Genomic DNA, 16,434 nt, shown 5'->3' with positions numbered 1-16,434 from the left:
TCATCCAACTGATGTATGCGCCTCAGATGTCTATACCCATCTAAGTCTATTTATTAATAGATATATATTGTACCTCTGATTTTTCACCCCTTCCCTGTCGTTTTCAGACTCAGGCCTTAAAAGGAGTTGACAGGGACCCTTACTCTGGTGATGTGGCCATGGTTGCTAACTCTCTGAAGAAGGAGCTAGGGCTAGGCCCCATAGACGGAGAAACGCCCTGCAAGGCCTCAGCTCCTCGGGGGCAGCATGCTGGTCGAGACCTCCACGAGTCCTCCTTCAGCCTCTCAGGTTGGTTTCAGTAATAGGTTAAATAATACACTGAGTTCAAATCCAACTCCAGTCCCATCTTGTCTTGCATGTCTCTAATCTCTATCTCTCTCCTCAACTTTCCTCTCTCTGCACTTCCTTTAAAATACTGCGGTTAAATCTTTAGAAAATGTGTTTTGGGACAGATAATGTCATGATTTATACAGTATGGAGTCCACTGTACAAGATGTTGAAACTATGCAACACAGCAATTGTGCAACAGCAATGCTTTAAGCATTGGAACACATGTTTAATTTCCGTGAAATTATACATTCCCACTAGGCGGAGTACAAAATCCCTCTTAATTCTTTTCAAATCGGCCTCACGGTAGCGCTATAACAGACCAATTCCTGTTTTTACCTATAACTGCACTGATCTGTGTACAACTTTGTATGCACACTCCCTAGAGGAAAAAACCTTTGCCCTGCATTTTTCACATGCGCCACCACGTCTTTTGCATATTTCTTTATATTACTCGCACAGATTTTATCTATACATCACGCAAATCGGTATACACTATCTATCACAAACACTCTTATCCTCCTGGTGGAGACCTGTGCCCACGAGGGGCACTTTTTCTAGTTAGTATTCTTTTCTAAATGTGTCTTTTTCTCTCAGGCTCCCAGGTGGATGATCATGTTCCTAAGAGGTCTTCAGCCCGTATCCTAGCCCCACCTGGTGGCCGCTCCAGTGGTATCTGGTAACCACGGATACCGGTGCATCTACACTCCGAGCCTCGTTGTTTTGTACATATCTGAACAACCAGGAAAACTGCACTGATTTTCAACCACAGGATTAGAGTCAGAGGGGAAATCAAATTCAATGGCTGCTCTGTGATTGGTTGACAGTCTTAAATGATTGGTGATATAATTGGTGATCAGTGATTTGCCAAAGTGACTTTCCGTGTCTAATTTGCGTCTGATTGGAGCGATTTACCTCATTAATTATATGAGTGGAAGGGCTAATTATGAATTAAAATGATTTGCCAAATTTCAGCTGATCACATAAAGCATAGATGAATTCTGTTCATTGTTTTTTCACTTAGTGTCCCTGCAACAAACATTAACAAGACGGCAAACTTCTGTGAAAAGTCAAAACCAGTACAGTTTTTGATGGTCTGAACTGAATCGATGTTGACTGGATTATTTAAACAATTGTAGAGGCTGAATTCAGTGAAATGATGTATATCCCCCTTTCACACACACTTGCATATGCAGTACACTGTAGAGACACCATAGCTTTAGAACCAACCACGTGTTTCTTATTACCATGCACACACCCTGGTGTGTAGCCTACACCCTGTGGTCGGTTCTCCTAGTAGTGTATCATGGGTTTTTGACCACATTTTTATTTGACTATTATCATTTGGATGAACTGTGCTGTGTGGTGATGAAATCCAACTGCTTCTTCTAACAGTCTAGACTGTGAGCTTAACACGTCACTATCTAGCTAGAGACAAGACACCACTTTCACCCACTCTCACATCCACTGACTGAGAATACTTACATACAGTAGGCCTCATTCATTCGAGCACTGCATGGGAATGTACCATGGTCTTTAGATTACAAGTCAAGATCTGTGAACCTTTCTGCCTGACATGTTAACAGCGTTCCACAGGAACAGACCACTTAGGACCAAATGAATTCAACAACTACTCTTTCACACAAATACCTTTTTTTCCCTATGAAACTCAATAATTTTGCCTGCAATTGTCAGGCCTGATAATCTAGAGCCCTTGTGAAGTACTGACAAAGATGAAGAGCAGTCAGTTCAGTTCAGACAAAAGGACATGAGTGATTTATTTAAAGATTACAGTGATGAACCCCTTTAAGTTACAAAAGTCAGAATAATTCTTCCTGGATAGAGAAGATGAAAAGCCCAGGATAAAATACGGAATTTGCGCATGACAGAATTTCAGTGAGCTCTACTGCAAAGAATAGCAACTGTTTTTATAGAGCCTCACTCACAACTAGAAGGTCTGGGTTAGTTAGTAACCACTGGCCAGCCGGGGGCGCCTGATGCGAGGAAAGGAACTGGTTGGAATAACGTGTTCCTTCCATGTGCTACGTCCAAACCCGGGAAACTCCCTCCTGCCAGGTGAAAAGAAGTGACTTGGACTCCTTATGCATAGAAAGAAGCATAAGGTCAGTCCGTTGCTCTCCCCAGGTTGGCAGAGGGAGCATAGCGCCCAGGATTACATTAGATAATTGACACTGGGTGAAAAAATGGGTTGCGTAAAATCGTGGGATTAAAAATTAAAACATTTAAAAAATTTAAAAAGAATAGAAATATTCAATAAAATTACAGACAGTATGTAAATTCATTTTCAAGCAGGATGCGTAATCCAATGTACTGTAACTAATGCTAACTTGATTATGTTAATAAGCATTATATAAGTATTCATGTGGATTCTGTAATTGATAACGGTAAAGGAACCGGTGTGTGACGTGTCTCTACAAGGCAGCAGATAGACTGAACTGCACAGACTGAAAACCATGACTCTCCAAACTCTCCATGACTAATGATGTCTCCCATTCCTGTCTAACAGTGTTATATTTATACAATATCATGTCTCCTTATCTGTGTTATATATTAAGGATTTTATTTTTTAGTTCAAAGAATATCTGTGCCAATGTGAATCACCTGTGCCACACCAAAACCCATACACGAGGAGTATTGTGTGGATATTGGAGGAGTACAAAGGTTTGCCACAGGTTTAACAACTGGTGCTGTTTTTTAATGATTACTTCCTATGGCATTAGATTATTTTATTGTTGGATGGTTTAGTTGTTTTGAAGGCACTGTGACTGGTCAGTGGCTGTGTGTCCGTAGATTCTTGTGTTGAAAAGTGAACCTGTTGAATCTATAAATGGCTGCTTGTTTCTTACCACAAGAATGAACAATAAAGGTAAAAAAAAAGCCAAGTCTTGAGATTGTCTCATTGTGTTGCTTGTGCTACTAAAAAAGAGTTTATGTGCTCAATTTTGTCTCCATCAAGCCCATGGCCGAAACTATGTTTTGCACCCTGTCCGGACGCATCTCTGTCCATGTGGGTCCGTCTGTGAACAGCTAATCTCCGGCACCGATCTACGTGAAACACACTCCCTGGAGTTCACACATGTTAACACATGCCTATTTTAGGGTCACCAGGAGGCCAATGCATTCCGAACATTGCTGGCCCACAATAACCTACCTGACCGCTGGCGGAGACCTGTGCTCCGAGGACCACTTTTTCTAGTTCCTATCTCAAGGTTTTTGATTGGGAAATTGAAAAATAACTACATGAACTGACATGCTTGGCTAAAGTGGCTAAAAATAAGTGTAGTATGCTTTATTTTTTTCATTCTCAGGCCTGATGAATATCAATGACACTGCTTGAACTAACAACTGGGGACTGTAGTCCCAGAAGTTTGGTGGCACACCTGTTTCCTGTTCCATAACATTTTCCCATGGCTTTGTTTGATTGGTTCAGCATCAGATTTGAACAGGAAACACGTGAATGTGCCGTGTGTTTCCAGTTCAAACCTGCTTGAACTGGAGCCAACAAAGCTATGGAAAATGAACTGGAAAAAAGACACAGGTATGACACCTTCTGAAAACCGACATTTCAGTTATAGAGCCAATATCAAACATGCTTCTTCAGTTCAGGCCGGCTAACCAATCAAGGTTTATAGTATCCCCTACCTATATCATTGGTTTGTATTTGTTTCACTATCTTTACATGTCATCCCATATTTCTCACTGATCATAATCTAATAAAACAAGCAGAAATGTCATAAGATGTTTGAATTAGCATTTCACAGGTTGTAGAGAGAGGGGGGAGGGGTTATTGCACAATGGAGTAGCAGTAGAGTGATGGGAAAGTATTTCATTTAAAAACAAACAACTGCAGTGCATTCCTTTCCGGACTAAATGTTGTATTTGGCATTAAGCTTGCTGCTGGGTGTCGCTTGTTCTTCGGTTGCAGTAATCTTTATTGCACAGCAAACTTATAGGCCTATGATATAAATTTAGTCTATAAAAACAGGTTTTCAATGTTGGGTCCTCCCAGGTGTCCTTGCCCCCCCCCCCCCCCCCCCCCCCCACCCCTGCATTTACATTCCAATGGGTGATTGAGGGTCGCGCTCTACAGCAACGGCCAATCAGCTGCCCACTAATAGTTCTCAGGTCTTGTTTTTGTCATCTCTTTTTTTCTCATTGTATGGATTTTGGCCAGGCAGAAAATGGATTTGGACAGGCGGACGCCTGCCCTCGCCTTATTGTAGATACGCCTCTGCCCCATAGCGCGCAACATTTTCGTGTTTTTATCATGTTTTTGACCTAAATTTAACTAAATCAATGGCCAATGAAGGGCCCCAGGAGTCCCTTTCAGGGCCTCAAACCTAGTACTGCGCGGCCCAATTTCCCCGAAGGGCCCCTGAGAGCCAAGGGCCCCTGGGCCACGGCCCCACTGGCCCAATGGCTAATTTGTCCCTGGGGAGGACCCAGGGGCAATTACTATCAAAGGCTTGATAGTAATTGTTAGTAACCAAATGGACAGGCTGTAAAAGTATGAATAGATCTAAATGTGGTGCCATTTCCATTTGTACACTTTTAGAGTTAAATTAACAAGGATTACATACAGGCCTACAGTGTAGAGTAGACCCATGGCCTAATTCATATCAAAGTGGTCCTCCTGACTTGAATGTCTCTTGTATGTTGTATAACAGTGATTCTCACACATTTTAATTTCCATTAAGTGGGTGTCATGGAAATTAAAATGTGTGAGAATCACTGTTAAACAACATACAAGAGACATTCAAGTCAGGTTAACAGACCAGGACACATAGGCCTACATAACCACCTAACAAGAGGCAGACAGTCAAAGATAGAGACAGTCAGACGAGGACACCTAACCACCAACCCACAGGTTCAAATTAGAGCCAGCATGGCGGTTGCTGGGTCATCTGCTTCACAAAATAAAATGTGAAACGCTTGCAACTGCGCCACGCATGCGCGCAGGCAGCCGCGGGGTTGAATGGCAATCTCGCGCAATCTTGCTTGCTTCTGTTCTGGAACAGACGGGCTCTGTGGCAACGGGCTGGTTGGCTTATCATCGCAAACAACGGGACTGACTGCTGATATATAAAGGACCATTGTATCTGCCTGTCGACACAACAGTAAGTGATATTCATTCAAAACAAATAAACGTCTATTATATCTACATACATATAGCTCACGATTGACGCTTAAGATTAATAAATGCTCGGCTGCTGAATAACAGTATTAATGGGGAAACGTAGACTTCATAATAATGACATGTCCCATCGCATGGGTGTGTGTGGGGGGTGTAGCGGTTTGTGTACGTGTGTGTGTGGGGGTAGCTGTGAGTCTGTGTAGTATTTCAAAGGCCTCCAGAGGGGGGTAACGTGGGGGATAATAATAAGTACCCTTTCTGAATTCACTTGGGGTGCATTACAATTTACAAAGCCAATAAACGTGCAACTTGACAATACAATATGAGTATGCTTGTGCAGCATGTGCCTGCCATGTCATATTGGAAGCTAGTTAGCTAGTTAGCGTGTGTTGCTATTGCTAGCATTACCACCACCATCAGTGGGCATGTCGCACTATGAGCGGCTGCGTCTCTAACGTCAAAACCAGTACCACCAAATCACCAATGTGTCCCGCATGTTGGGCTGTACACAGTTTACACACAACCACCGTGGATATTGGGTCTACGGACTACTGTTATATGTGACAGTGAATCTTGTTATTATGTTGAGGGCCGGGGTTAATTAACGCCACCGGTCTCGACTGTTAACCCCTGAACCCTACTAGAGTGTCTATTCTTAGACGAACATTAGGTGAAAATAGCCAAGCCCACAAGTTGTGAGCCAAAGTAGACCAGTTATTTTAGGTGAAGAGATTTGAGGGGAAAGGACTGGACCCTATGGGCCGGGGTTAAGTGATTAATGCACAATAATAATGCAGACTCACTGGGAATGGACAATAACTTAAACCCCAAAAATGTATATACGGATGAGCTCTTCCTTTGACCTGTATGAGAGGTCTTTTAGATGCGAAATATAAGCTATATAAGACATCTGAGAGGAAGGGAGATAGTAACAAGTGATGTCATGGTCTGAAGGTCTACTACTCCCACTGTACTCTAAAGTCTAAAGAATGTTCCAGAGATGAGGGGGGGGGGGGGGGGGGGGGGGGGGATTCCGCTGGTTCATCGTCCTAGCCCTGAAGCATGACTGTCATGATCATGACATGTGAACCATGGCTAGGATGGTCCAGGTCAGGCTATTAGGGTATCGGGATCCAGACACACAGGATGTCTACCAGACCCATGTATTGTCTAATGATTCATTAATCCTGTCTTAATATACAAACAGGCAGGCTTTGTCCAGTTGTAGAACAATTCTGTTAAACAAAGTCACTCTGCGTTTGCCTACAGATTACTGTACAAAAGTAGGTATTACATGAAGTGTAATGCCTACTTAATTACCATTTGAATAAATAAGTAATAATGAATAAATAATGAATAATCTGACTTCCTTTGTTGTGTGTGACACAATCAGGTAATGAAGAAGACTGAACAGCAGGTGGTCACCTACCAAAGTAACAGTAAGGGTGACATACATCTATTGTACAGTCAAAACTGGCTAGCACTCGGGCGCCCATAGCCGAGTGGTTAAGGTGCGTACCACATAGGTGATACCTGACAGTGAGTCCTGGGTTAAGGTGGTTAAGGTGCGTACCACATAGGTGATACCTGACAGTGAGTCCTGGGTTCGTTTCCCATGCCTGGCGGACCTTTGTTGCATGTCACCCCCCAACTACTCCCTGACTATCTCTCCCTGTTTCCTGTCTCACTTCACTGTGGATTATCAATAAATGCCCAAAACAAAAAAAACAACTCACATTTGATTAATGCTAATGTTGAGCTCTGGAGATACGTGCTGGCTTTTTCTTTTAAATCTATTCCCAACATCCTGTTGAGAGTTTTGAGTCCTTAGGATGTGGTCTGGTCTGGTGTTTCGCTGTTTCTCCTAATCTCAGGCATTCAGCACAAACTGTAGCTGTGTATGGCATACAATGGCATACAATGAGATTCACTGACGTGCACCAATTGACACAGCAGATTAGCTGAGATAGAGGTTAATGAGCTAGTGAATGGGGGACGGCTGGTATTACATCTGTTTCGTACAGTAGTAACTACTGAAAATCCTTCGAGCAGGGCTTTGAAATTGAATCCCTAACTTGTGTGTGTGTCACTCTGCTCTCTGACCTCTTTGAGGAAATGCTTCTGTTCTGTGCATTACAGAAATAAATCTTGAATGACTATGTTCTATAAAGTAAGCTTGAGCCGCAGTACTAATATTATTAGAGTCATTGATATTCCATGTTATTTTTATTTTCCCCTCCAGATCTTAGGTGGACCACCACACAACTCAGCCAGCTAAAATAAATTAAACACACCCAGCACAAGTAAGTACTTGGAGAGTGTGTGTGTGAGACTGTGTGCGTGCGTGTGTGCGCACACTGTATGTGTGTTGATGATTAATCAACAGTTGTCTTAACATGTCTTTGGTCTAGCCATAAAAAAGGAACGTTTTTCACACTGGCGTTTACATAGGCTTCCTATCATACACTCCTGTTTGAGTCCAAATGAGGCCAGTGTGGCGCACATGACACTGCATGTGTGCAAGACATTGAGCGTGGGTTATGATGAGCTTAAGCTAAAACATCACATGCCACAGACACAAGTCAACGCAGCTTGAACGTGTGTTTACATGCCCACAAAGTCCCCACAATAAAAGTCCTTCTCAGATTGTTATAAACTGTGTGTGTGTGTGTGTGTGTGTGTGTGTGTGTGTGTGTGTGTGTGTGTGTGTGTGTGTGTGTGTGTGTGTGTGTGTGTGTGTGTGTGTGTGTGTGTGTGTGTGTGTGTGTGTGTGTGTGTGTGTGTGTGTGTGTGTGTGTGTGTGTGTGTGTGTGTGTGTGTGTGTGTGCGTGCAGAAGGAGGATGGCGGTGAATGTCTACTCCACCTCTATGACCATAGATAATTTGAGTCGTCATGACATGCTGGCCTGGGTCAATGACTCTCTGCAGCTCACCTACACCAAGATAGAACAGCTCGGTACAGGTATGTTACGACCCTAGTCTAGGGTTAGGGCATGCAACATAAAACATAAAATTGAACATATATTTGTTACAATCAAAAGAAATATAAATAATAGAAAGAAATAATATAATTACAAAATCATTGATAAATTGTAAATACAAAAACCTAATCTAACTAACGGAACCTAATCTAACAGGTTGCCGATTCTGCTGCGATTGGCAGCAGAGCCAAAGCTGAACAGTCCTCTGTACTGTCTTGTTCAAGATACCAGATTACCAGGCTGGCTTTCCGCCGCGTGATTTGGTCTAGGCCACAATAAAACAAAACAAAAAAACATGGTGGTTCAGCTTTGGTGGTTCTGTTTTTTCGGCGCCATTTTGTTTTGGTTCCCCCAATGCTACGAGTTGAAATGAAAGATGGAATGATCTATGGATGGAATGAGCAAACAAATTATTCCTATAAGCTAAACTATACCGCCGCATCAAGGGTTTTATTGGGTAGGCCCTAAAGTTATGATGTCCTTGATCGCAGGGAATTATTTTGGTGATGTTGGCACCTTTGGTTCCGGTCACCTGGACTGCCTACAACCAGTGACTAATATGACGTAAATTTTTTTTCGCTCCTTACCGGATCCCAGGCTACCAGTCTAGTCTGTCAATTTGGCAATCAACAGGCCTCAACTCTCAACCTCAGAACACAAGGAACAATTACAGAATAATACAAAAGACAAACAGAAGTACAAAAAAAAATCATATAATTAATATACCTCTAACTTAAACTACCAAATACTAATACGGCTGGACGTAACATGGTAAAATATTGAAAATAAACCAAATAAAATGTATTGCACAATATTTAACCACATTATATTGGACATTATAGGTAAAAAATAGGTCTGTATGCTTAATTTATATATTGCAAATGCCAGTGTTGTGCAGCGACAATAGTGAACCTACAGTACAAGCTCAATTGTCATATTTGTTTGTTACAGGTGGTGCCTACTGCCAGTTCATGGACATGCTGTTTCCTGGGTGCATTTTGTTAAAGAAAGTCAAGTTTAACGCTAAGTTGGAACATGAATATATACACAATTTCAAAGTGTTACAGGCCTCCTTCAAGAGAATGAATGTGGATAAGGTGAGACCATATTCCCCTTCTCTCTCTCTCTCTCTCTCTCTCTCTCTCTCACACGCTACAGTTGTGATAAACTTTGCACTTCTACATTTTTCAAGTTTTCACCATAGAGGTTTTAAATTAAAATAGTTACTCCTGGTAGTTTGGAATATTAGTAAAATCAATGGGTAATCTTATGGGGAAAACAAATTATTCCGTACGTATTACTCCTATTACAGCTCAGCTGTTTCACTTACATCCTAAACAAATGCTGACAGGAGGCTTCTTTGTCACATTCCGAAGCCAATAATCTGATGACCGGCGGAGTCCTACTGACCAATCTGCGAACCCATCGGCAAACGAGGGGATTCACTCTCCTTCAGCCCTCCTCTTATGGTGGTGCTCCATACATTCCTAATAACAACAGCTCTACACATTGTAATGGCAGTTGCCGACAGATTCAGATGAGGAGTCCTGAATCTGTCTTGAGAGATTACTTACTGACTGATGACCCGGTCATCAAAATATTGGCTTACGAATGCGACAAAAACCTCCAGAAAATAAGTCAAATAAATAAGTGAACTATATACAGTCAGTTTTCTAGTAGTCATGGCCCCTGTCTTTGATACATAGCTACGACTCAGGAGCAGTGGTACCGTGTAATGGTGATTTCTTTTTTCGGACCATGTCATGACCATGTCATGACAGGCACATGTAGGCATGTGCACTCGCGTGCACATGCCTACTGCCTACATGTGCGCATGCTGCACAGAACAGCTGATAGCCTAAGACTATATTGGGTGCCCACCGCCAGTAAACCTAGACCAGTGGGTACACGTGCACCGCTCCGTTCCGAACCTGTACGTGCACTGCACGTCACCATTGTTTTGGTACCACGGCGTGGTACTGCGTTCAACGAGCATGACACCACTGCTCAGGAGTTGCTTCTTATGCTACAACGCATCACAATCAAACGATTTTATTGTTTATATCCACTTCCCCCACTCTGTCCGGTCTCATCTCCCTCTCTCTCTATCTCTGCAGATCATTCCTGTGGAAAGACTGGTGAAGGGGAAGTTTCAGGATAACTTTGAGTTCATTCAGTGGTTCAAGAAGTTCTTCGATGCCAACTACGATGGGAAGGAGTACGACCCGCAACTGATGCGTCAGGGCCAAGAGGGAACGCCGCCACCGCCTCACCCAGGTAATGGACACACACACAAGATATTTGTCAGGCGTGTGAACTCATAAACTCCCATTTCCACTGCTTTCACTTCATTCATCATGCAACTGCTGCTCCACCCCCACCCCCGCTCCCTCCCCCTCAACCCAGGTGAACCCACATTGCACAAACCCAAAAGACCTTCCTCCCGCCCAGGTAAAATTCCACTTCCGGAATTTGCGTGTGCGTGCTCACTCCCGCAGTGCCTCAGCACAATACGTGTTGCCTCTGGCAAATGACATTCCCTGTGGAATATTGTGACATTTGAGCTGCACTGCACGTATTGTGTTGATGTCTAGCGTCTCCTTCTCTCTCTCTCTCTTTCTGTGTGTCTCAGTCAGTTTCATTCTGTAAAGCCTGCTTGTGTGTACTGTGTGCCCCTCTGTCTATATGCCATGCCATCCTATTCTCCTTCTGTGTTTTCTTTCAATAACAATGCAAATAGTAATTTGATCAATGCAAATGTGTGTAACTCCATTGATCTTGTTTTGTGGTTCAACCAGAAGTGCCTTTGTTTTGTGCTATGGCGTGGCTTTTGTTTTGGCATGAAGCAATCCAGTTCAGACTGATCTCATTGGTGTGTTTGTTAACACCCCGATCGCCCAGGACGATCGCCCAGGACACCCAAAAATGCATAATGGTTTAAAGTTTCAGTAAACACACCTTTAGACTGGACGTGTGTGTGTGTGTGTGTGTGTGTGTGTGTGTGTGTGTGTGTGTGTGTGTGTGTGTGTGTGTGTGTGTGTGTGTGTGTGTGTGTGTGTGTGTGTGTGTGTGTGTGTGTGTGTGTGTGTGTGTGTGTGTGTGTGTGTGTGTGTGTGTGTGTGTGTGTGTGTGTTTTTCCAGGACCCATGAGAACATCTCCCACAGCACCCAAGACTGTCCCCCCGCCCCAAAGGCAAATAATAAACACCCAAATCCGCAGGACAACGCCCAATGTCACCCGAAACGGAGGAGACGCCGAGATGTTAGAACTCAATCAGCAGGTACTACAAATTAGTCTGTATGGCATCAGTCAAACTGGGGCCCAGCCCAGAATAACTTGTTCAAAATGGTTCAGCAATATTTCATAGTTTATGAAAACTTGAGGAAAATGTGTTTTAAAGCAGATAATCCAAAAAGGGGTTAATCCCCCCCCCCCCCCCCCAAAGAATAATACATTGCAAAATAAAAGGGGGAAAAAAGAGGCAATTAATAAAATATAGGCCCACCACCACTGACGCTTCTGTGGAATCAGCTGTGTGCTGCAGAGCACAGAATTATTTTCCAAGTGACAAAGGAGAATTGCATTAGCCAGAGTGTAAAGATGACAATCAAAGCTCAATCTACAGTATAACATTGCATTGTCTGAAAACAACAATTTATAGCTTGTCTATTTTGTTAAGTAGAATACTGTATATCAGGGATAATGCACTGTGGGCAAGTCAGCTATAAGAAAACGACCGCCTGATGTGTAGTGGGTTAGGGTTAGGGAGTAAATTGTTATTCTCGTACTAGGATTAACTTGCCAAATTTCCATAACTGCCATAATATACAGTATAATATATTATATGGTAGTAGTATGTTACATTAGCAAAGTACCGGTAATTAATTCAATGTAGTTTCATTAATGTGTTTTTGTCAGTGACAAAAACACATTTGTCACTAGGTGTCGCCAAATACAAAAAAAAACACTTACATGAATTACATATGGTGTGAACATATTTCTGGCTTTAGCTAAATTCTACACGTCTGTTCATATTTACAGTATTAAAGAAAATATGTTCTCTTCTAATCATAATTATGTATTTGCCCTAGGTGGTCTGTTATTTTTCAGTGCTGTGGTATAAACTAATTATAGCTATACTAGTGCTAATAACTATGTGCTTGATAATGCTATCTAGAGCTAAAAAAAAACACAACCACTGTTGTATGTCATAAACTACTTGTCCTCGAACATTTCTGGAATGTTTGGATGTGAACATCCAAACACCATGCGTTTTAACGACAAGAGAATACTCAGAGTCTCAGACTTCTCTGGTGCCCTCAGAGTGAATTTGAAAACCACCCATAAAGAGAATATTGGGTAAAGTCAGCTTTACTCATGATGACTCGTCCTTGTCCTGACGGGCCGGCTACAGCCCACGACTGACACATCCACTGAGATCTGTGCTCCGACGAGCACACCTTTCTGGTGTTTGACCTGTCGCTCCCTGTGTCTGTTCTACTGTTTTATGCAGCGATGCTACTATTTTGTTTGTGTTTTTATTGCTACTGGGTGTAGCTGTTGGATCTGAAGCTGAGTGTAGACGGCCTGGAGAAGGAGAGGGATTTCTACTTCGGCAAACTGAGAGATATTGAGCTGATCTGTCAGGAACATGAAAGTAGTCCAGTCGGCCCCATACTCAGCAAAATCCTGGACGTACTCTACGCCACAGAGGTAAACATAACAACTTAATAAAATACTTATACTAAATACTCTGTGTAATATATTTATGTATTAACTCATTAGCAAGCATGTAATAATAGTTTGTGATATTGCTGAGGTAAATGTATAGAGCATCGTACAAACGTCAGTTTTTCCATTTAGTCCTTTATTTTTACATTTCTTTTCTTAAACTGTTTCTGTTTCTTTCTTAAACATTATTGAACTTTTCGTTCATTTCTTTAACGTTGTTTATTGAATTGTAAGTGTTTATTTTACAAAATCTGAATTAAATTAAATTGACAGCGACGTAAACAGAGTAACAAAAGCAAGAAACCTTTTCGTTCATGAATCAATCTTTACTCCATTGACTGGATAGACTTTTAAAATAAATCCACATCTTAGAATGCATTCAACCGCAGTGGTAACGTAACTGTGATAAAGCACAATGATATTATTTAGTATCTGTGATTACCCATCTCAAGCCAATTTAAGCAAACAAATGCAAGTTGAGTTTTAACGGAATTCTGTACAAATCGAACAAACAATCATGCTTTGGAAATTGGTAGTCAGTAATCATGCCAAGTATGGTGTGAGTCATTCAATGTGATAAACACTACCAGTGGGAGAGTCTTTTTTGCGGAGTCTGGGAGTCGATGGTTGCTGAGGGGACGCTTGTTTTACAGGTTAGGTTTAGGCATAGTTTTACTGAGGTTAGGTTTAGGCATAGTTTTTGTGAGGTTATATAACCTCGCCCTACTAGTAGTAGCCGGCGCTGTAAAACAAGCGTCCCATCAGTGCCCATCGAAACCCAGGCTCCGCAAAAAAGGTAGTCCCCACTACCAGTGTATGGTCCTCTAAATGAACACACTGGATTTGACTGTGTACGTACACTACATACATGATTATATCATATAGTGACCCTTGACCTTTCTTGGCAGGATGGCTTCGCACCGCCGGAAGATGAGGAGGTTGAAGAGGGGGCAAACGCAAAGGGAGACGAAGAGGAGTACTGAGTACTAGTATTTTTCCCTCAATCACCATCTCTCCGCCTTCCCCACCCCCTTCCTCCCTCCCTCTCAGTCTTCCTTGTCTCTCCCTCACCTGCTCATGATTGTCATCCCCCCTTTCCTTTTATACACCTCTTTGGCTGTCCACATGCACTACATTATGACTTTGTCATACAGACTAGCAACACAAACTCTAGTGGAGGACACTAAACCCAGACTTGCCTGGATGGACCGGAGTTCATCTAACTCGATACTTTATGATCCATTTTGAGAGCGTGGCCACTGGCCATGCTAGTTCAGCCGGGTAAGGCAAACCCCCATGCACGCTTTTCTGTCTGAGATTAACAGCAATGGAGATGACAGGGTTCCAGCACTGGCAAGCCGGACAGCCAACGGTGCTATCCAACTTTCTGTCCATCTTATTTACCAGGATTCTCCCCATCATCTTTTGACTACGTGGTCCTTGGGTTACATCAACAATTTTATCTATTCAATATCAATTGTAAAGTTGGCTGGTTCGAAATGTAATTTTTGAGCATGCAGTGTCATTGTTCTGAAGTTTGGGGAGAATCCTGCACAGAAACACATTGAACATATCTCATGATGACACATGAACTTTACAGGAATGAATTTGTGTCACATAAATAGTCACCATTCAGAGGTAACTACTTCATAAAGTATGTTGTTCTTAATCAAGTTGTCCCTCCAGAGAGTTAAGCTGCTCTGACTGCTTTTTTTTATGAGACAGCATGATGTATTTATTTATTTATAGTTTTTCTTGTATTAATCCGCTCTTTACATTTTCACTTTCTGAGATAAATGGGGCTTTGGTTTGGAGGGAATTGATGGTGTTGCACTAACTGTAGCAAAACAAACCAATTGATTTTGAAACTATCCATAATGCCAACATGCAGTGACTGGCTGCAGCCAGAATGATACAGGAAGATGCTATTTTGTATTTTTACATTGTTTTAAATCAGTTTTTATTTTTTATTTTGCATTGAGTGGCTTACGGGCAAAGAGACATCGGTGTAAAACTTATTTATCAGAAAAGGCCAGAGAAATGTCAGTTGTTGTAGCTACCGGTATATAAATGAACAAATGTAAAAAAAAGAAAATGAGAAATAATAATGTTTGTTTTCCTTCGAGTTTTAGCTGCTATCTCTATTTTTAAGTTGCCGTATTTAATTGACAGAGTTTTGATATGTTGCTTAGCGTTAAAACGCCACAGCGGCTGCCTAGGACGTAGTGGGTGGTGTGCTTTATTGTGATTGACAGCCAGGCTGAGCTGTTCAGGGCCGGTCGTGAGAGAACACAACATCCATCCCTCTCTCTCACTGTGTGTTGCCATGGCAGCCATGTTATAAACCTGCATCGTTCAGAGTTGTTGCAGAGATTAAATAAAGGATTGGCGGTCTCAAGCCCAGTTGGAATGAAAGTGGTATACTCTTTTCTTTTCAGAAACAAGACTTTACATCTGAATTTTCACTGGTTTTCTCATGCTAGAGCAAAGATCCTTTAAACTAACCTGATCTCTGTGAACTTGCATGACTGAGGGGCATCCTATGGGTGTCTACCATCCTGTTTCCAAATAATTCTACATGTTCAATTCTACATAATTCTACAGTTTTAATAAATTGTATATATTTGCATATTCCTTGGAATTGGGCCTATTTTGCATAATGGCTTGTTAGGGCTTGTTAAATTGGAACAAAGCATTCGCTGCCTTACCACAATACTATTTACTCTGAAGATCTGAAGGCACATAATGTCGAGTTTGATCCAGGAGATTTGTGCCAGGCAGACATTAATTGCTTAATTTGTCCGGCTAGGCAGCCAACAGCAATCGGAAACACACCCCGGGAAGGTGACCTCGTTCCCATAGAGAAAACCTTGCAGTCCAACTCTAATTGGGCAAGCCCAGGGCTGGTGATGGAACCGTATAATGTAGGATTTCATAGATTTCTCACAAATTCTATTCATATCTATATCATTTCAATATACTTTTTTCCTCTCATAATTGGTCCAAAATGCCAGTCTTGTGTTCACTGATCTCTTTCACCAGGCAAAAAAGCTATGGTAGTGATGGAAATAACAGACAGATTTCAGATTATTTGTGTTAAATCTTGAGATCATTACTGAAACCTGTAATCAGGTTAAACACAAAATATTTAATTTAGATTGAAAATGACTGACTGGAACCTTGCCAGCATGCATGCTTGTGAATGATCAGTAGGCTGCCTGAAGTGATGATTAACTTTT

At 41.9% G+C, this 16,434-nt stretch overlaps 2 protein-coding genes across 5 annotated transcripts in view; both read left to right on the top strand.

The window, feature by feature from the left end:
• The window catches only part of dpysl5b (dihydropyrimidinase like 5b), a 35,901-nt gene extending 33,312 nt beyond the window's left edge, over positions 1–2,589 (top strand). Inside the window, exons 13-14 of the mRNA XM_079525549.1 lie at positions 108–288; positions 925–2,589. Of these exons, the coding sequence (XP_079381675.1) occupies positions 108–288; positions 925–1,010 (267 nt within the window). The 3' untranslated portion in view covers positions 1,011–2,589. The remainder of the gene's footprint in view (positions 1–107; positions 289–924) is intronic.
• A 2,700-nt stretch (positions 2,590–5,289) lies between these two features.
• Positions 5,290–15,598, top strand: LOC306940794 (microtubule-associated protein RP/EB family member 3-like). Of its 4 annotated transcripts, none has more exons than XM_079525986.1 (10): positions 5,290–5,465; positions 6,876–6,921; positions 7,725–7,785; positions 8,317–8,444; positions 9,415–9,560; positions 10,581–10,740; positions 10,870–10,914; positions 11,605–11,744; positions 13,022–13,177; positions 14,104–15,598. In XM_079525986.1, exons 4-10 carry the CDS (start codon positions 8,324–8,326, stop codon positions 14,176–14,178), a joined length of 843 nt encoding a protein of 280 aa, XP_079382112.1. In that variant the 5' UTR covers positions 5,290–5,465; positions 6,876–6,921; positions 7,725–7,785; positions 8,317–8,323; the 3' UTR covers positions 14,179–15,598. The 4 variants fall into 4 exon arrangements, with proteins under 4 accessions (XP_079382112.1, XP_079382113.1, XP_079382114.1 ...); XM_079525987.1 differs by having other exon boundaries at positions 6,876–6,993; XM_079525988.1 differs by lacking the exon at positions 6,876–6,921.
• Positions 15,599–16,434: the final 836 nt, after the last annotated feature.

The sequence above is a fragment of the Electrona antarctica genome (assembly GCF_951216825.1).
Source record: "Electrona antarctica genome assembly, chromosome: 17".
NCBI lineage: Eukaryota > Metazoa > Chordata > Actinopteri > Myctophiformes > Myctophidae > Electrona > Electrona antarctica.
This window is presented reverse-complemented; position numbering and strand designations above follow the sequence as displayed.

Coding starts and splice junctions, on each gene's coding strand:
- LOC306940794 (XM_079525988.1), top strand. CDS start 8,324: ATGGCGGTGAATGTCTACTCCACCTCTATGACCATAGATAATTTGAGT. Junction 8,445..9,414: donor GATAGAACAGCTCGGTACAG/GTATGTTACGAC, acceptor TGTTTGTTACAG/GTGGTGCCTACTGCCAGTTC. Junction 9,561..10,580: donor AGAGAATGAATGTGGATAAG/GTGAGACCATAT, acceptor CTATCTCTGCAG/ATCATTCCTGTGGAAAGACT.